Source organism: Ochlerotatus camptorhynchus, unplaced genomic scaffold (genome assembly GCF_037179485.1).
Source record: "Ochlerotatus camptorhynchus isolate MF236.1 unplaced genomic scaffold, CSIRO-AGI_Acam_v1.1 ptg000196l, whole genome shotgun sequence".
NCBI lineage: Eukaryota > Metazoa > Arthropoda > Insecta > Diptera > Culicidae > Ochlerotatus > Ochlerotatus camptorhynchus.
The window spans coordinates 2,776,122-2,797,380 of NW_027040686.1; the positions used below are offsets into that span (position 1 = coordinate 2,776,122).

Genomic DNA, 21,259 nt, shown 5'->3' on the forward strand with positions numbered 1-21,259 from the left:
CGGTCATTGGTCTAAAGGTACAGTAGAAGTGCCTCCATTACCCGTGTTTCCTTGAGATCGTTAAGCTGCCGATGACAGGAGCACATACAGTGACCTGTCTTTTTGCCAGTGGTGGCAGGTGGAAATACCCCACCCTCATCCTTCATCAACGGCTGAGTTTGGTAAACAGAATGCTCGATCCGATTCGTACCTTCCTCAAAATTGACCATTGCTCGCTTTCTACTTTCTGTATACAATCTTCAGACTGCCGTACTCTAACAGAACTATCAACTGTATACTTTCATCTCCTCATCTATCCTGTAAAATGTTCTCTTAAGTCTGATATTTCACGTTAAACATGTCCAACTAGAAAAATACATGTTTGGTTTAATGGTTCATTGTGGTAGTGCCATGTTCATAATTAAAGCACAAGGCTTTAAAAAAAAAGCGACTCACAATTACTCAAGTGGTTTCCAGTAAACCTAGTTGAACAACACATTGAATAGTCTTTCGTGAGTAGTAGTATTTACATACCTGTGCTTGCTAAGTACACAAGGCGAAGTTCATGCAAACGATGGCGGAACTGACAGATTCCATCGAAACTCGGTTTTCATCACTCACCAATCAGATTCATCAAATTCTGAATCAACAATGCGATGTTACAACAGCCGGAGTAGATTTCATAACTATCGGATCGAGAAGCAAAGGGACGGTGCATTACGATCAATTGCGGTTTGGAGGCAATTAGATCGTCCTCATGCAGCGATTCAATGGCTCGGTGCACTTCAATCGAACCAGGACCAAGTAGCGTGATGAGTTTGGCATGGTCGGGCAGGAGTACAGGTTCGGCCTAGAATGGATGCACCAACTGACGAAGAATACTTTGGTATAGCTCATCGTTGATTTGGAGACTTCCAGGGTAGCTTCCAATATGAAAGGTTCGATCAGTTTGCTATAAAGCTTGGGACAGATATGGATCGTTCCACTTTCAGTTGAATGACTGTGAATTCACTAGTCCGCCACAGTGGGCAGCGATTTACAACCTTCGATGGCTCATTTCAGACTGGCGAATGAGGCTCCATCAAGCATGCTGATTCAGGAGCGAGAAGGAATAACGTTTGGGGCTTCCCTAACCTCAGCCGTTAAAGGTGCAGCTACAAATCAAGACCATGCTAGAGGTGGTTAAGTTCGACTCCCGGTTCGAAAAAAAGAAGATGAAAGAATAACTAGAAAGCTTGGCTATCGATATGTTGGACAAAGTTCTTGAAAGAAGATTGAAAGATGCCGCTAAGTTTTGTGAGGATGATGATTCGACCGAAAATGACTCAATAAATTTGCTGATATATTATAAGAATTTAAAATTATATGGGAAATCCTTCGTCAAAGTCATCACAATTTCAACTCAATATTGAGTCGGATTTAACTCAACATTGCAAAAAGTGGGATAACTCAGGGGATGAGTAAAATTTTCCACGATTTTCCTCAAAAATCGAGCAAAATTATTAGTCATTCACATAGTAACTTTACTTTATGCAATTTTGAGTATAATTCGACTCAATGTCAGTTACTCTCATCAACCGTGTATGCAATACCTTGCTTTTGCAAACACCCAGAGCGATATCCTTGGTCCTCCATGAGCACAGTTCATGTCTCTTTGTTGTCTTAGAAGTACCGTGCAAATCAGCATTTCGACCATCTGGGTTTCATCGTGTGAGGTTAACATTCACTTCTCTCGAGCCACTTCGTTTCGATGGATTAATGACAAGTTCAACCTGATTGGCTTCAGACTTAATGGGGTGTCTACATATATGCTGATTCCCTAGCTCAACCAGCTCAACCAACTAGCTCAAATTTCAGTTGCTTTTTAAATCTCATGCTGGTAGCTGCTGACGCCCTGTTTAGATTATGCTTATTACTTTTTAGTACAGTTCTAGTACACTAACACCAGCACACTAGCAAAAGTATAAACAGCTCATAAGTCTTATGTACGTTTTCGGCATATATTTAAATTTCCATGCCATGCTTTAGATGTCATCGGCAAAGCCAATAAGCTGCACGGACTATCCCTGCACTTCAGATCTCTGGTGGGATTGAACTCAGACACACGCTAAACCACCGGCACCGGGCTGATTTTCTATCAGAGACGTGTTGGGTACCCGTGATCTCTGCTATTTGCAGTCGATTTATGTGTTTATGTAAATGTCTAATATAAGAATTTAATTCGTTTTTTGTTTTTGTTTGTTTTGTCCCCCGTCTCGATGAGTCTCATCGTCGCCCACTGTTCACCATAGCCGATCGAACTCCAGACGAATCTAGAACCACACTACCGTTCATACTGGCGACATCGCTCTGATGAGACAACGAAACCCTACCCCCAAGCTCGTCTCCTTTTCCTAACCTTCGACAATGTACCCTTCTAACCTCAGGTAATCCACGAGTATTCAGCCCCACGCCTACTAGACATAGAATTAAGTGAATTTTGTTACATACAAAGCACAATGAATTATCGGCTCCGTAATGCTAACGCGATTGAGCCTTACAAATAAACGAACTAGATAAAACAAAATGCTGATTTTCGCTATCCTCCTGATGCCAGCATCAGTTCACACAGTTTCAATATCAATGTCACTCGCTTCATGTCAGTGTACAAATGACATTGATATTGTAATGGGACCTACTGATACTCAAAGTTCTGCAGCAAATTTTACTCATATACGCCAGCTGATCATTAGAAAACTTATCTGTTCTTTAAAACAAAATGTAATAGAACTAAAAAATAGTTTATTCATAGAGATAAAAGTAAGATTTTCAACTTTTCCCTACTGATATTCATATTCAAAGCCGTTCCGCCTGATGTCATGCTTATTACGAATATCAGTGTCGGAAGTGAAATGCATTGCTGGAGCATTACCCAAAGTCAATTGAAATTATTGACACCACGCATCACTGCTGCCATGATCTTCATGCCGTTTGAAGAATACCTTCTCATCATCCAAATTGCTTCAAATTTTGGGAAAGTGTTTTTGAACCCTCAAACAACCATCCGAGCCATCTGCAATTGAAATTCCAAACTTTGACTTTTTTTTCCAGATTATAATGGACCACCCTAGGAAGTTTTCAATGGGATTCAAGTCAGGGCTTTGAGCCGACCATTCCAATAGTTTGATACATAAAGTAGGCAGAAGTTTTGTGAGTGGTATGCTTGGGTTCGTTGTCTTGCTGAAAAATAAACATTTTATCTATGCCAACTTTACGGAATGAATCCTTTAGATTTCTTTTCAAAATGTTGATGTTGGAGTCTGCCGTCATTATTATATCTATTTAAACAAGATTTCCTACACCAGACCACGCAAAGCTTCCTCACACCATAATGTATGCCTGTATGCCTGATTATGCTCAAAGTGCACTTTTTTGCTATAACTACAGAAAAACAATATGTATCGCTTTCAAAATTGGGCTGTGAACAGTTAACATATAGGGGAATTTACGTATTCTCGTCAATCTAAGCAACGTCTGCACTTCTACTAGCATTTTCTCAGCGTCACGCACATATATGATGTGTCTGTTTGTTTACATTCATCTGCTGCTTGCTTCTCTATCCATTCCAATCGACAGAATTTTTCAAAACGTTTTAAAAGCGTTTTTACAACGCTCCAAACTTCTCAGGTGAGTGTGACTATTGTCGGCAGCCTCTTTTTCTTCGGCAACCTTCCCATTAGAACTGCGTGTTAACCAGCTGTTCTATTATCGGCAACTCGAAATCAACCCCATTTTGTAGTGCGTATGCTTTATTTGAAGAAAAATGTAGCATTACTGGATTGCTCGATCGTTCAAATATAATCAGATTGAAGCTGAAAGGCAAAACAATCGTTTGGACACATTCAGGGAAGTGCGTTGATGGGAAAACATAGTGAAATTAACGTTTAAATTTTGGTTGCCGAAAACAGTCAATGGGTGCCGAAGCCAACATTTACCCTAGTAACTAATAATGACATACAAAATCGGCAAAAAAAATTTACATGTAAACGTTAATGTATGTTTTTTTCTGGGTGAAGCAAGGTGATGAATTTGTTAAATCCAGCTATATAGTTCCAAATGAAGGACTTATATGGTTAACAATAAACAGAGACACAAGTTCAGAAGTGCTAGGAAGTCATAGAATTATAAACCAGGTTATTATAATTTTAATAGAATTGACTACCCCCCATGATTCCCTTTTTCATTTTACGACTCTATCTACGATTCAGGAAAGATTTTGTTTTGGTGTGGTTAGATGCGCACACGCTGATTAGATAGAAAGAAGATTGATGACGATTCTGAAGATTTCCTGCAAAAAGATGATGCGCGATGCAAATAGATGCGAGAAATGAAAGAAGATTTCTCGTAGATTGATTTGCTAGTGTGAAATTTTTCGAGCATCTAGAGTTGAGATTTAGATGTGACGCCGAGATTGTTTGCCTCAGAACATCCCGGCGGCGCCGACTTGGATTGAGCCTAGGCTTGCTGGGGTGAGAAGCAATCACGCTTACCACAGACACAGCTCTCAATCCTCCTACTTCTGGGTTTATCTTGGTGCCGACATAGCTTTTGAAAGTACTGAGCGTCTTGAAAGTACGCTGAGGATGGATTGCTAATTCCAAGCCCCATTCAAATCATTATATCAGTGACATTAGGGTGGTTCAAAATATCGATTTTGCTCCACAAAACTCATTTAGTTCTAAACCAGGTCCTGACAATTTTTCTAAAATTTGAGCTCATAAGGTTGCGATTTAATACTGCACTGGCCCTTTGAAGTTTACTCTTAGTTCATCTCGTCCTAGCCTTTTGCTTTAATAATTTACGTGTTACCTTGTTATCTGTAATTGAAGAAAATTATGTAAGCTACAACTTTGCTCAAGACCACTAATTGATTGAATTATTGATTGATGTTGAAGCCGATAACTTTCTGAAATAATCAATCAGCTGATTTAATGGCAACACTGCATTTTTCACTATCACATAGTAGTCTGGATTTTGTTGTTCTTATCTTCGTGCCAATTATACAAATGTTACCTGCTGAACAGTTAATGAAGCATGTCAGAATAATGTCATCTCAATAATCAATTATCCTGACGTTAAATTAAGAATTAGAAACTTCGTCCAACTTTGCATGGAAGTTTCTACCAAAACCTCCCGAAACTTGCCCTGGAAGAATCTTTCATTGTTCGTGCAGGCGACAACTACAACCTCTACCCTTAGCATATACTATTTACTGTACCAACCGACAGATGTCCCCACTTAGTTATGTTGTATATTGTAACTTTTCGTTATTGTTTCTCTGTCATGTGCTGTCCCTGTGATATGAATATTGTTGAATGCCTCCGCCATGGCAAGCCGGCCAATCAATCGGTCTCTTTTAATTAATGATAATACAACGAATAAAATCGGGTCCTACCTTTCGCAATCATCCATCTTTCCTCGAAAGTTTTTCCATGTTTCTCCAGAAATGTCTTCCAATATTCCACGGAAGTTGCTGCAAACCTTTTCCGGAAATAACTTCCGACTTCTACCACAAGTATTACTGGCTTCTTGGAAGTAGGATTTGTTTTGTATATCTAATTGGAGCATCTTCTCAATCATGCTTAAGCTCATGTTCTCTAATGGGAGCTTCTTCTGACTTCCTACGGAAGACTCATTGGAAGTATCCTGGTACTTACATTGAAATTAAAGTTCCGTTGGAAATTCCTTCAGATGTATTCTAAAAGTGTCTTCCAAATAACTCCGGAAATTTCTGTTACCTTGCCTCGAAATTTTTTTCCAGTTTCTCTACAAGTTTCTTCTGATTTTCTAAAAAAAAACCCTCTGGCTTCCTGTGGAAGTGTCTTTTATGTATTTCCACTACAAGTTTTATCCGTTTTTCTTTCCGGGAATAATTCTCAACTTTTTTTTTCGGAATTTTCTATCGACTCGTCTTGATAGGTTTTTCTTGGGTACATCAAATAAGTGCATTTCACGGGGTGGTGTGGTCTATTGTTAGTTTCTGTATAAAACGGGAGCGGAACATTTCGCCGAAGGAAGTTTTGCCGAAGGTCATTTCGCCGAATGGGTCATTTTACCTGGGTCATTTCGTCGAAGAGCAACCCATTTTCTATGGTTTTGAACTTTTCTCAAAGCTCAGTAAATTTTGAAACCAGTAAAGGGTGATACGGTCAAAATTTGGTCAAGGGAAAACGCGTGTAAATCGGTGAAATCGTTTATTTCAAAAATCAAATTATATTTCTTTTTCAAGTTCAATTAGTATGAAATTCAGGAAAAATATTCAGTTAGGCTTCCGCTTTTCCAAATCCGAATTGCCGGGCCTTACGCTTGACCCCTGCCATCAGATTTTGTACAGCCACCTTGTCCACCTTCTTCGCCGCAGAAAGCCAGTTTGCCTTGAACTGCTGCTCGCCCTTAGCAGTTTTTTGGTCTTCTTTAGGTTCCGCTTGACAATAGCCCAGTATTTCTCAATTGGGCGGAGCTCTGGCGTGTTGGGAGGGTTCTTGTCCTTGGGAACCACCTGCACGTTGTTGGCGGCGTACCACTCCATGGCCTTTTTACCGTAATGGCAAGATGCCAAATCCGGCCAAAACAGTACGGAACAACCGTGTTTCTTCAGGAAAGGCAGCAGACGTTTATTCAAACACTCTTTCACGTAAATTTCTTGGTTGACAGTCCCGGAAGCTATGAAAATGCTGCTTTTCAAGCCACAGGTACAGATGGCTTGCCAAACCAGATATTTCTTTGCGAACTTTGACAGTTTCATGTGCTTGAAAACATCTGCTACCTTTCCCCTTCCTTTTGCCGTATAAAACTCCTGTCCCGGAAGCTGCTTGTAGTCGGCTTTGACGTAGGTTTCGTCGTCCATTACCACGCAGTCAAACTTCGTCAGCATCGTCGTGTACAGCCTCCGGGATCGCGCTTTGGCCGTCGTATTTTGTTTATCATCGCGATTTGGAGTCACTACCTTCTTGTAAGTCGATAGTCCGGCTCGTTTTTTGGCTCGATGCACGGTTGTAGACGATACACCCAGCTTATTTGCGGCATCTCGGAGAGAGAGGTTAGGGTTTCGCTTGAAACTACCGGCAACTCTCTTTGTCGTCTCAGCGGCTTCCGGTTTTCGATTTCCCCCCGATCCAGACTTCCTGGCTGTCGACAAACGTTCCCCAAACACTTTAATTACATTTGTAACGGTTGATTTGGCAACTTTTAGCGATTTTGCCAACTTTGCGTGCGAGTAGCTCGGATTTTCGCGATGCGCGAGCAAAATTTTGATACGCTGCTCTTCTTGCTTGGACGGCATTTTGACAACTGAAGAGTGAATTCCAAAATCAAAATAGGAGCAACATTCTACACACACACACCTTCAAAATGAGGGGTGTTCAGGTTTTTTAAATGCAAAATTGAAAGAAATACGTCAAGTTGATGTTGACCAAATTTTGACCGTTTCACCCTTTATCGAAAAAAGATTAGGAAGGTTCGATTTTATCAACCTGGCAAGCTATGCAAATGTAATGCTTCCTTCTTTTGAACATGACCAGTTCTTTTGAGTTGCGCTGATTTCAGAAATTTTCACATAATTTAAATTTTTGATGTATAAGAATGCTTCCTTCTTTTGAACATGACGAGTTTTTTTTTGAGTTGCACTGATTTCAGAAATTTTTAAATAATCGATGTATTACATTGTTAGAAATGCTTCCGAACACGATGCTTCTGGTTAAATGTGTAACGTCAAATTGGTGATGTTTGAAACATCAGTGCTCAGCAATTTAACGATAGATTTTAAATCAATTGATACAGAATAAATCTTTCAAGAATAAAGTTTCGAATGGCGTCCAAAGATTTAAAAGTAGACAATAAATGGCTGAGCTATGATTTTCCAAACATTGCAAGTTTGCCGTTACACATTTTACCGGAAGTATCGTGTTCGGAGTGTTAAACATGACCAGTTATTTCTAGTTGGACTGATTTCGTTATTTTCTAAATAATCAATATGTTTGATTTATAGGAATGATTCCAGTTCTTTCATGATTCATGATAAAAATTCGACGAAATGACCTATTCGGAAAATTACCCCGAAATGTCTTTGGACGAAATGTCCTTTGGCGAAATGTCCTTCGGCAAAATGTTCTTCAGAGAAACGTTCTTCGGTGAAACATCCTTCGGTGAAATGACACAGCCCCATACAAAACAACCGTTTCCCGGGAAATGCCGAACCGGGAAATGTGGATTTTGGTAAATTTCCTAGGAAACTCTTCCCCGGATGTTCCGAGTAGGAAAGACTAGTCTTGAGCAAATTTGTAGCAGAGGAATTTGTCTTCAAGTACAGATAGCAAGCTAATACGTAAGTCATTATTGCGAAGGTTTAGGGTGAGAAGAACAGTTCAAAATCAACAATTGAAATGGCCTTAACTCAATTTTGTAAGCAAACCTTGTAAGGCCATTTTCTCGCGATCCGAATCCTTCATTCGTAAACCTAAACCACAATCGGGTAGAGGAAAATTTCCCCAACCTGTTCATTATGTTCGTTTGCCTTTGCGGACTTCGGTTCGCGAAAAAATGGCCTCACAAGGTTTGATTACAAAATGGAGTTAGGGCCATTTCAATTGTTGTTCTTGAGTTATTCACGTTCCCCATAATATTTTCCTCGAAGGGCAAATATTTGTTCCTTATCGAAAAATATTTGATCCCTATTTTTTTATTTCACCTTAGCGTGGCCCTTACCATGTTAGAAAAGGTCCAAAAATTCAGCATTTTTTACAATTTTTAGTTTTTTAAATCATATATTTTGTCCACTGAACCGATTTGCAAAATGAAAAATTATCAAATCTAGTTTTTAGGAAAATATGAATATGGACTTTAATTTTGGTTTTCATTGAAAAACATTGTTTCGTGGTCTCGGAGTCAAAGGAACTAATGCATGTTATATTTTTTTCTAGAAAATTTGAACACAACGAAATTCAGCAATGCTTGTTTATTCGTTACTCATAAGCCACATTTTTTTTTTCATATCGTGTTTGTTTATTTGGAAGCTCGCATCGCATTAGCTTTACAGAACCGATAAAGCTCGATTCAAAGTAAATCTGGACGCACGGTTTAATACACCACCGCGCCCCTGGTGGTTGGGATCAAAAAAAATTGACAGACATTTGTTTATGTTCCATTGACGATGAAATTGGTGAAAAGTTTTTCTCGATTGATCGACGCATCCCGAAATTACGGATCATGGAACTTGAGAAAAAAGAAAATTAATTGTGCACAAACAAAAAGCAAAAGTGTTAAAATTCCCAAAGTCAACGGTGAGTCTTGTAATCAAACGTTACAAGGATACTCTGAGTGTGGATAGAGCACAGCGCATCTATCATAAAAGTGGCCCTAGGGACAAAGAGCTGAGGAGAAAGGTGTTGAGGTACGTGAAAAGCAGCACAGGTGTCTGCATACGTGATTTGGCAAAGAAATACGATTCCAACTTTTCCACTGTGCGTAACATCCTTTCAAGAGAAGGATATAAGTCTTTTTGTGCCAGTAAACGTCCGAATTGCTCCCTGCAACAAAATTTAGTGGCCAAAAAGCGAGTACGATTACTATACGAACGAGTTTTGTCGAAATTTGATGACGAAGCATATGTCAAAATGGATTATAAACAAATCCCCGGACGAAAATTTCACCTGGCAACTGGTCGTGGGGATGTCCCTTCCAAATATAAATTTGTTTTTGCTGATAAGTTTGCTCGGAAACTAATGATTTGGCAAGGAATCTGCAGTTGTGGCCTTAAAATCAAGGTTTTCATCACATCTCACACAATGACGTCGAAGGTTTACATTTAAAAGTGTCTGAAAAAGCGGATTTTACCCTTCATTCGGCAACACAAGACAAACGTTATGTTTGGGCCAGATGCCACTACTCTAAGGAGGTACTAGAATGGTATGCTGCAAACAATGTTAATTTCGTCGCCAAAGAGATTAATCCTCCGAATTGCCCTGAGTTCAGACCGATCGAAAAATATTGGGCAATTGTCAAGCGAAAACCTGCGGTAAAAGTGGAATAAGTTCACCGGTACAGTGTCGCCAACGACTGTGCAGATCATGATGGCATCAATCACAAGTCAAGTGCGACAGTTCGTTCGAAACGGTGAAATGTAATAACTTTTTATATATCGTTTGAAATCTCAGTAAATACCCTTTTGTTTGACGTTTTGATCAACCGTGTCTGTTGTTTAATTCTTGATTTATGATCGCTTGAATGCGTCCAAATTTACTTTCATTCTTCATTGCTTGTAACAAAATTCACTTACGGTTACGTCTAGTAGGAGTTGGGCCGAATACTCGCGGTTTACCCGAGGTTAGAGGGGTACATTGTCGAAAGATAGGATTAGGGGAGGAGCTTTTGAGCTAGGTTTTGTTGTCTAATCAGAGCGTTGCACAGTGGGGCCGGGCCGGACAATAATCATAAAATCAACTTTGAGTTTTCATACTTTTTATATTTTTTCCATTATTCTACTATGTTTGAACTTGCAGGTACTAAATGTTGAGGTAAATCGAATAAAAAAATTAAGCATCTAGCATTTCGTATTTTTTTTTTTTTTATGAAGTTGATATGGTATGTCAATTTTGCAAGAAATCTATTTATCTATCATTTTTATTTAAAACCACATTGCGCTCTGCCGTTGTGTTGATTTCCGCAAAATAAAAGAATTTATGTTGTCGTTCCCCAGTTAAGCATCGATAGAGTGGGCAAACCATTGTATTCAGAGTAAGCATAACAGCTGTCTGACGTTCATTTATAGTTTGACAACAAACTCATTCAGTAGTGTTTCTCCGAATTTAAATGCTCTCCAGTTGCTTTAATCAATGTTCAAGTTTCATCTGGCTGAAATGGGTTTCAAATCTTTGGGTGAGTTATTTTATGCAATGAAGTTATGTTTTGTTAACCATTTGTATTTTCCAACATTTAGAAATTTCCTTAAAAAGAAAAAAATCTTGGAATCTACGTACAAAATAGCATATAGTGTAGAAAAACGGAAGACGATCGAGAAGTTCATTCGTGATCGGGTGAATTGCGATGTTGAAGCTACAATCAACCTGTTCTGGCGTGAAAGCCAGCGTCACTGGCAGAAAAGTCAACGCAAATTGGACCGATTCATGCTAGTCAATAATGACTGGCTCGAAGACATTGTAGTTTTCCAAGGACCATCTTCTTCATCCGGTATCACCAACAAACGAGAACGGCCAGCAAAAGAGTTCGACGAAAGTTGTGATCGTAACAAACGCCGGTAGACCGAACTTCTGTGCAGGAGCAATAGTTCAGGTGAGCTACTTTTTGCTGCGAAAATGACTTTAAGAGGACTGTGTTCCAACTATTTATAGCAAGCAAGCACTGGCTATTAGCGGCGCCGGTGGTGTAGTGGTAAGCGTGATTACCTCTCACCCCAGCAGGCCTGGGTTCAATCCCAGTCGGCGCCGTCGGGATGTTCGGAGGCATAACATCTCTGATCACGCCTTCCTTTGGAAGGGAAGTAAAGCCGTTGGTCCCCGGTTCATGAGTTGATGAGTCGATAGGTAGGTTCCAGGTGTGGGAGCTGCCTTCCTGGTGCCGGTAGCATTGGTGCTCAACACGGAAAACAAGATCGACGGAAAAAAAATCAAAGAAAAAAAAAAGCACTGGCTATTTTTATGGACGCAAGGTATGGTGAATAAACGAAGCTGTAATTTGGTCAGAGAACCGGTAAAATCTATCCATCCGTCGTATGAACGTATACAAGCAGAAAAGGCTAAATGTTATCCACCAATCTCTTCAGTTGTATCTTTCGAAGTTTGTTGCCAAGTTCAGCTTCAAGCTCTCCTGGAAAACATCTTCAAGGTTTTTAAAACGTTTTGAGGAAAATGTGAGTGCGTTGGTAGCAAAAGGGAATTCTTTTGATTCTCAAGTGCGATGAAACATCCGGAATTCTTATAAACAAAAATTCTCTTATTCCGATTCAATCGATAGTCTGCATTTTTAACATCCATTGTACCTCCAAGATTTGCTTCAGGGGATGTTATAATATGGGACAACCCGGGACCTTCATCAACCTTGGCGGCATTTAACGGCATTCATAACATGAAGACCAGAAAAGTTCCAGTAGATTTGCTCCAGTATGACATAAGTTCACTTCTTTGCTGGATCCGAACGTTTGAATGCATGCTACATATTGCATATAGGCATGAGGGGCATTGGTTTATCTTTATTGTCTTTATTGTTTATTAGTCAACAGGTAAAATGTTTACCCCAATGACACTTGTTCTACAACTAAATACAAAACTAACGAATAACATAAATTAACATAAAACTCGTTTAAAACTACGCTTATTTGTTTCTCGTGACACGTTGAAATCGTACACATAATAACACCGGTTGAATACACGGGACATGCTTCGCAAAGGTTCGTGTAAGCCATAATTAGTCCTTGCCGGAGGGATGGTGATAAACGAGTGCGACCGAAGATTGCGACGACGTGTGTTGATGTACAAGAGACTAAGAAGCGTAGGACTGTCAATGTTGCCTTGCAAAAGATCCCCAACAAAGCACGTTTTTGCCACGTTGCGTCTTGCTTCTAGTAATTCCAGATTTATAAGTAGACAACGGCTTTCATAACTGGGCAGGTTGAATGGATCTCTCCACCTAAGATGACGTAGAGCTGAACAGCTGAACAGCTGAACAGCTTCGATGCGTTGAATTTCATTCTGGTAATAAGGAGACCAGATGATATACGAATACTTCAAGATAGGGCGCACAATTGAGCAGTATAAAGCTTTTAGGCAGTAAACGTCCTTGAACTTTTATTTGCAAAGCGCAATAAAAATCCTAGTTGCGATGAGGCTTTAGACGCAACGTACGCGACGTGATCCTTGAAGGTTAATTTTGTATCAACCAGAATCCCCAGATCCTTGACTGTCGAATCACGTTGTAGATTCACGCCTCCCAAAGCATAGCTAAAATGGAAGAGTGATTGCTTGCGGCCAAATGAAATAACCGAACATTTGGACACGTTCAGCGACATGCGATTAATATGGCACCATTCAGCGAAGGCTTCCAGTTGTTGTAGCAGAAAAAACGCGTCTTGTGGTTGCTTAATCATGTAGTAAAGCTTCAGGTTATCGGCATACGAGAGTTTTAGGCATTTCTAGATACAGCAAGAATAGAAACGGCCCCAAGTGACTTCCTTGGGGAACACCGGACCAAACCGGAAAGGAGGGCGAAACGTGGTCTCCAATTTTACGGACATACTTCGACCGGTTAGGTAGGATCGAAGCCAGGAAAGCAAGTTACTGTTCATTCCCAGCTTGTCGAATTTAGCCACTGCGATTTGATGATTCATTTTATCAAACGCCACGGATAAGTCTGTGTAAAAAGCGTCTACTTGTTGACCATTTTATATTTGGCGGATCACGAACGAAGTCAAATTAGTTGTCGTCGAACGGTTAGGCATAAATATGTGCTGATCAACCGAAATGTAGTGTGCGTAGTTTTGAACCAGCTTATGCAGAACGATTACCTCAAACAGCTTAGATGTGCCCCGATAGTTCGAATCAATCCGCTTGCAGCCTTTCTAGAAAACTGGGAAAACATACGACTGCTTCCAGCAGTTTGGGAATACACCAGTAGCCAAAGATAGGTTGAATACTCTTGCTAATGGTGTTGCAAGTGTATCCGCGTAGTATTTGAGGACAAGCGATGGAATCCCATCCGGACATGAGGCTGAATTCACAGCAACAAAGTTGCGCATTCAGCAAGAGTTTCTTGACAAGAGAGTTGTGGAAACAGCAATGATGGCAACACTGCTCGTAGGTTTTTTGCGAGCGCTGATATTTCCGCAGCTATTACAGGTATCGACGAAGAATTGGTAAAACGGTTGCAAACAGCATTAATTTCCATCTCATCCTGTGAAGAAATCGACAAGAACAAATTCGAAAGCTTTGCCTACGAAACAGCACAGTTATCATGACACTCACTTGACACTCGTCTACGCATGAACCGACTTTCGCTGACAAAAAGTTTTGTCAAGCAGTGAGAGGTGGAGCCATGGCAAACAACAATCACCAGTAATGGTCGCTGCTCACAAGCAAAACGTTACACTCGCTGCTGATGATGAAAAGCACACAACGAAAACAGTGAAGACTTCTGCAATACGATCATGAGAAAAAGCGAAACGACAGACGAAAATGAAAACAATGCCTACGCATTCCAAGTTCGTCTCGGCAGGCGCGACTGTGTGAGTTCCAAACAAAGTAGGCAACATTAAACGGAAGCTGTTGGGCACACTCACCAACACACTCACATAAGCAAGCAAAGCAGCAACTGCTTCAAAACAAGCACAAATGAATGTTGTGATTGTCGGGAATGACCAGATCGGTGATAGATCACAACAGAAGACGACATTCACCAGTTGCTTTTTACTTCTTTCGTCAACTTGATGGATGGCCATGGAGAGTGCTTCGACAAGCACATTGATAGGAATGTACCAAGCGTTTCTACCATCAGCTGTTTGACGATCGTGATTGTGATAGGTCGCAACTCTGGATGGTACCGATTGCCAACAAAACTGGATAAAGTTCTGGGCATGAAATCATCGATAAACCTATGCTTCCGATTGTCTGAAAAAAGCACAGGAACACATGAATAAGGAGATACGCCGGTTGAGAAAGGATCATGCCCGTAAGTGTTCCCGGGTGGCACATTTGGAAAATGTATTTAACGACTTACTAGTTTCGTTTGATTCCATAATTTCAGGGTATTGAAAGAAAACGGAACGAAAGCACGATTTACCAGAAGATGGAAGATGATGACAGTGATTAAATAATAAAATGAACGAAAATAGATTTCAGTCTTTTTATCAAAGTGCAACGAAAATGTTATATTCGAGAACCACTCTGGGTATCAAAATTAATTTAAATACCACCCTGATTTGAAAAAAAAAACTCTCACTTCATCATGTTTTTACAATCGTCAGTAAACTATTAAAACCGTCAAAGTCAAAATGTAAATTTATTCAACTAAATAAAGGGAAATTTCTCTACGTAAAAGGTGAACCAAATGTATAGTTTAGGTACCTTAAATAACTTGTTTAAACAATATTTCGTTTAAACAAATATTAGAAGTAAATAATAAGATAAACCGGATAAAGAAGCATTTTTTCACAGATAATAATTTTTGGAACCACCCTAGTCAGTTGTATCCATAGGTTAGGGTGTTTATGATGCAAAAATCGGATTAAGCACCCCACCACCGGATGATATTTCAACCATCCTTATATTTTTGTCCAGCTTTGTATGGAGCGGTTCCAAAGCGCGTTGTCGGCAGTATGAATGCAGCTGAAAATTTGCAAACATATTAAGTTTTTAGTAGTCAGAAAAAAAAATCTGAATTTTAACAGTCACGTTAAATCTCCTCTTGTTTAATATTGAGCTACAGTTGGCAAAAACATTGAAATTGCTTACAAGCTTGTATACAATATGGTAGATTAATGCGATATTCACTTAAATTTACATCAAATGTCGTGGAAAATAATAGCGTGTGCGCTGTATATCGCAGAAATTTACATTTATTTTTCAGAAGGTGCATTTGCTCAAGAACTGCCATTAGCCTGCATGGGTTGCGAAAAATAAACGTTTTCATCGGCAGCAACTCTTTTTTAAACATCAGTCTCAAAATAAAGTCGAGTTGACTTAATTTCATCAAAAGTGGATTTACTCAAAAGTGAGATGAATTTTCCGGACAAAAGCTGTGCAATCCAAGATTATTTTTGACGTAGGACTACGTCTGTGATTTCTATATGGGGGTACACTTTGTGAAAACCAAAGATGGAACATGTAACAAAATTATGAAAGATTTTGATCGTTAATAACTCAGCTGCCCTTGGATCAATTTCAAATATTTTATCACCAACAGATCAGAAATATTTCTACACATCTGTTAAATTTTAAACTTTATCGTCTTTCAAAATTTTTTAACAAATATTGAAAAATTATGATAATTAAAATTATCACCAATTGCCTGTGAAAAGCGATTTCCCTAACACAGATTTTAAAGTTGAATTCCATTCGGTCTCACTAAACGGTGCTTTTCAAGGCTGACCTCAACCGCTGATCGGATTCAGTTCCAATCACCGTGTGTGGTGGTGTCTGATCGTCGGCATTAGCAGCAGCAGTGCTTTCGGCGCGTGGTGTTGAACATTGTTCTCCAGTACACAACGAATGGTTGCCTGCAAGCAACGAGCTTCAGCCCACATGAGCATCCATAGTAGGAGTTAGAAGCCGCACCGCTATTGATCGGAATCAGTAGCTCTTCGTGAGTTGCTGTGAGTCATCTATGTCAAGCGCGTCATACTAAAGAGTATAAACGGAGAGCACCCCGCTCAAATTCCAATTCCTACACAAGCTCCTGCTGCAGTTAACAACTAAGATTTATTATATAAGACCACGTAGTCCTACGTCACCATTGCGGACAACCCCATAGGGCTGTCCCTCGTAGTTTTTTACTTTCTAGAACTTCGATTTTTTTTCGCGAGTGGAACCCATGATACGGAACGTTGGTAAATTGATCGTTGATAAAAGCTGATCAAAACATTGGAAGTAGAATAAGAGCTTATTCAGGCAAAAATATGCTTCTTCTGATAAAAGATGGCTTATTTAACCCTTTTATCAACACAAATTGTTTGTTGGGTTATTCAGCTTCAAAATAAGCTTGAACCTAGAATGAGAAAAACGGTGCTCAAAAATCTTAAAATTTTGTGCTTCTCAGGGCATTTAAACTTCTTTTTACCGGTCGCAACTTGAAAAAAATTGAAGAATTCGTTTTAAAAGGCCAGCTGTTAGAATTATCAAATAGTAACTGTTTGTTGATACCGGAACAATTTTTTCGATAATAATGGATTTTTACTCAATTACTGTACTCGATGTTCAGTGTTAATTTAATGTTTAGTCTTTTGAACCAGTTTGAAGATGCTGTCAAGAACATGTCTAAGAAGTAAACATTATATTAACGCTGTATCATGAATGTTACTAATATATTTATTCAACTGGTGGGGATCCTCAATTTAAAAAAAGCAATGCAGAGCTTTTGTTCCGAACAAAATGCTTTTTACATCAACTTATCTAACCTCATCTCCCCACTTCCGTTCTACTTTCAGAGGGTTTGGCTTCATCACATTCGGCGACCCCGCCAGCGTAGACAAAGTATTAGCACATGGTACACACGAATTAGATGGTAAAAAGGTAAGATTTGAGCCCAATGAAAGCAACGCAAACAGAAACACACACACACACGCATGAATTTCAAATCGCCGGTCGGTAAAAAGTTAATCCCTTGGTCCAGCCAAGATTCATCTTTTATTCAGTGTTGACTTAGGCAGCTGCTGAGAACGTCACTGCGTTCCACATGGGTGCGTAGGAATAATAATCAAATTTTATTTGTTTTAAATTACGTCACGATTTTGCCATCACTGTCACCCAGGGATTTTGTTGGCACAACTGCCCGACAAATAAATAAAAACCTCCATCGTGGAAAGAAGTTAAGCAAACGTCCTGTTAGCTTTCACGTAGTGACAATAAATATGTATGTGATGGATCGTGATAAATAAAAGGTTACACGGTTTCTTTTCAGAGACGATTGCGAAAAACTAACAGACGTTGAAAAGTTGATGGGTAGTAGCGTGCAATTTTCAAGCAAAGCGTACAAATAACGAACGTTTGACAACCACACAGTTCGGTACTCACTGCCTGATCGAAAGCTTTAAATTTGCGGCCTCTCGCACTGATTGAAATATTCTACATGACTTTGAATGAATGTCCAATTTTTGTTGAAGGAAAATGGTGACAAACGTTGGCAAACGACCGCTGGACCCCGGTCATCTCGGAGCCGAAGCATAACTCTTCCTGAATCGTCTCCGGAGAGGCAATATATTTCTATTATTCATTTTAATTTCACTTCTGGACCAACAATGAGGCAACCTTTGAAGAGTCAAGAATCGTGCTTACACAACACCATACCGGCTGGAAACTGTCCTGCCCTGTGTTCATTTTTTTTTTGAATAGGTCCCATTTCTCTACCTTCACACACCTTGAACCCCATCTCATTGTTGGAACGACCAAGCCATTGCGACGCTACACTCTTTTATTATTTGTGTGAAATGGCAGAACCGGCAGGTATCGTAGAGAGCATAAAAGATTGTGTCAGATCTCGTCTGACACGTGTGACGATTGATGACATGGGGTTTCGTTTCAAGTGCTGTGCCTAAATCGACCGCCTGTCGACACCCTTCGCATTTCGATGCATTTTTAATGCACGATGACGATTTACTTTTTTGCTACCCATACGACATTGCATTGTCGTAAACAAGTTGTACCTTTTCGATTGATTTATGGGCCTTGTCCCCCTCGCCGAGTTCGACGACGGAGAAGAGCGAAACAACCTAATCAGATGACTCGGAGGATTTCTTCTGCACAATGCACGCAACGGAAGCGGGACCATTTATCGGCTAATGCCTATTTGTCCTACATGGTTAGGAATGGGGGAGAAGGACGCTAGGTACTCGCTACTCTAGCAGACGGGATCCTTGCCGAGGGGAAGATTGCCTGGCGCGTGTTTTCAATTAATCTCGTCGACACCATTTTTCACGGTTGCTTTATTTGTCCTGCACTTGACTTGGGTTGTTTGCCAGTGTTTTGTGAGAGGGGATTTGCTTGTGAAGTGGAAAGTGTGACTTCGGTTGCTGGTAATAATGTCCGTTTTCCTCTTGCCTGCGGCGGCGACTATGGAATTCATGTGTGGTTGACTGAATTTTGTTTAATTTACTGTATTTTTGACGAACATTTCCTTTCCTTTGTTTTATCGCAGATCGACCCCAAAGTAGCATTTCCTAGGAGAGCACATCCAAAGGTAAGTGGAACTATGCTATCAGAATTTTGATTTATGAAAGATGACGATTATATTAGGCTATATATAAAAACAAATACTTTTGAATTTAATGTACGCAATGTACGTCTGTCTGAATTATGTGATTTTTATATGCTATGTTACCATGAATATTTTTAAGCAATAAAGATATTAGTGATTTCAATTGATCAGCAAAAAACGGAATTTTTGCAAAGCCAAAGGGATCATGTAAGGGATGTTTTAAGCCTTTTTGAGCTGGAACAAACTAGAATTACTACGTGAAAATCTTTCCAAACTAAGGCATAAGGAAGAGCGGGAGAACGATATAGTTACTTTCAATCGGGTTGACGACGTGTTTATCAGTGTTAATATCCTCATCAGATGACAAATATGGTTCATAAGTGCTGTTCAAAGTTAGGAGAGTAGGGCAAAGATCTACTTCGACATATGTGCGTATTTTCATCCCATCGAGCAGAAACGTCAATCACGCTCAATGCTCTTCATCGAATCACACGCTGCTTTGAAACCAATTAACAGATGGGAAGTGTATTCCTGAAATTTACCAAGGTGCTGAGTAAACATTTGAATCTTCGTTGGTCGGCCCTCTTAAAAACCGTCCTAGCATTCGCCGATGAGAACTCTTGTTTCGGTCTCAATCAGCTAAACAGAATGCGTGGTTGTGGGGCCGGTAAAGGCGCAGCTACAAAGCAAGACCATGCTGGAGGTGGCTGGGTTTGATTTCCGGTCCGGTCTAGGAATTTTTCAGGTTAGAAAATTTCTCGACTTCCCTGGGCATAGAGTGTGATTGTACTTGCCACACAATTGGTACAAGCTTCGGAAGCTCTCAATTAATAACTGTGGAAATGCATCTAGAATACTAAGTTGAGAGCACGCAATAAGGTAATATGCGATAAGCAATTAGCTTGAAATGCGAAGAAGAAGAAAGTGGTTGTATTTTGTACGCCAAATAAAACCGGCCAACCAGCTACCCGGTAGTGAATCTTACACCCATACAGGTAGCCCATTGTCTTTCCTTTTTTTGTAAAAGTGTAGTTTTATTTGACAGTTTATTATACAAAAAAAAAATTTTTTTTTTGGTTTACCGTCAATTCTCCACATGAAGATAAAAGTTCAATTCAGCGCCTCCATCCACCCAAGATGCCTGCTATTCTCTGCTGAAGAACCGTCCAAGCCGGGCCGACGCGAGCACAAGCGCAAAATTCGTGGGAAAGAGTTTCTGCTGTAAGGTTGTCACGCCTCGTAACGTGGGTAGATCACCTTTTCGTGGTACGTTACGGGATGTAAGATCTACCACCGATTCCTAGTACAGACTACTTCAAACTAGGGGAACAGGATTTTTCAGTAATCCAAGGAACACATCTTAGTCCTTGTTACTTTTTATGCCTTTTTGATAGTGACAAGACTCGGCTTTGTCTACCGAGGATGATCTTGAAACAAGGAAAAAATTTGTTAGTTGTCTTCATCTATGTGATTCCTAATCTTCTATTCATTGTTCCCTAGTTTGAAGTGGTTAAGAATAGGGTTCTGATGCTTGGTCGTATCGGTGTCATACCTTAATTTTGTTGCTAAGGAATCCAATTTTGACTGACAAAGGGGCGCGCCTTTGGAGGGTGTTTCAACACTCCGAAGGGTATAAATAGCGGGACCTTTCAATTAGAGTCGGATCCTTGCGATAAATGTAAGAGTGGCAACTGTAAAAAAATCGAATACTTCATCTTTTCTCAATAGTGATGGAGTAATACGACATGCACTAAACTAAGAACACGGGATATACTACAATAGATCAATTTACTGGTCGCAGTAGTGTTAGGTCCCGAACAGAGGAAAAAAAAAAAGGTTGTCACAATGCGTACAGTTTTCGTCATCTTGCATGTCCGAACCTATGCAGGTAGCTCCTAAAGCAGCCATGGCCTGACAGAAACTGTGTCAGGTGGAAGTTTACTTCCCCATGGCGCCTGTTGAACCAGCTTGATACGGAAGGTATCAGGCGGTAAGTCCAGCTCCCCTTTGTGGAGTTTTCCCACTCCGATTGCCATCTCGCGGTCGACACAACTCGCGCGTTGTTGCGCACCCCTCGAACGGTCCTCGCGTCATAACACGCCACATCCTCCTTAATGATAAGGCTGATTGGCATCATCCCTGCTATGACACAGACGGCCTCTCTCGAGATAGTGCGGTATGCACTGGCCACCCTTAAGCACATTAGCCTGTGTGTACTCTCTAATTTCTGCCTGTGGCAGTCAATATCCAGTACAGCAGTATCCAGTATCTGAGGATAGATACTACGACCCCAGCGAGGAGCCTGCGCTTACTGGCATTCACTGCCGAG

At 40.2% G+C, this 21,259-nt stretch overlaps 1 protein-coding gene across 5 annotated transcripts in view; it reads left to right on the forward strand.

Moving 5' to 3' along the window:
* The window catches only part of Rbp6 (RNA-binding protein 6), a 1,960,266-nt gene that overhangs the window by 843,171 nt on the left and 1,095,836 nt on the right, over nucleotides 1–21,259 (forward strand). For all 5 annotated transcript variants that reach the window (XM_065223773.1, XM_065223775.1, XM_065223776.1 and 2 more), the window contains 2 exons: nucleotides 17,165–17,249; nucleotides 18,871–18,912. In XM_065223773.1, the coding sequence (XP_065079845.1) occupies nucleotides 17,165–17,249; nucleotides 18,871–18,912 (127 nt within the window). The remainder of the gene's footprint in view (nucleotides 1–17,164; nucleotides 17,250–18,870; nucleotides 18,913–21,259) is intronic.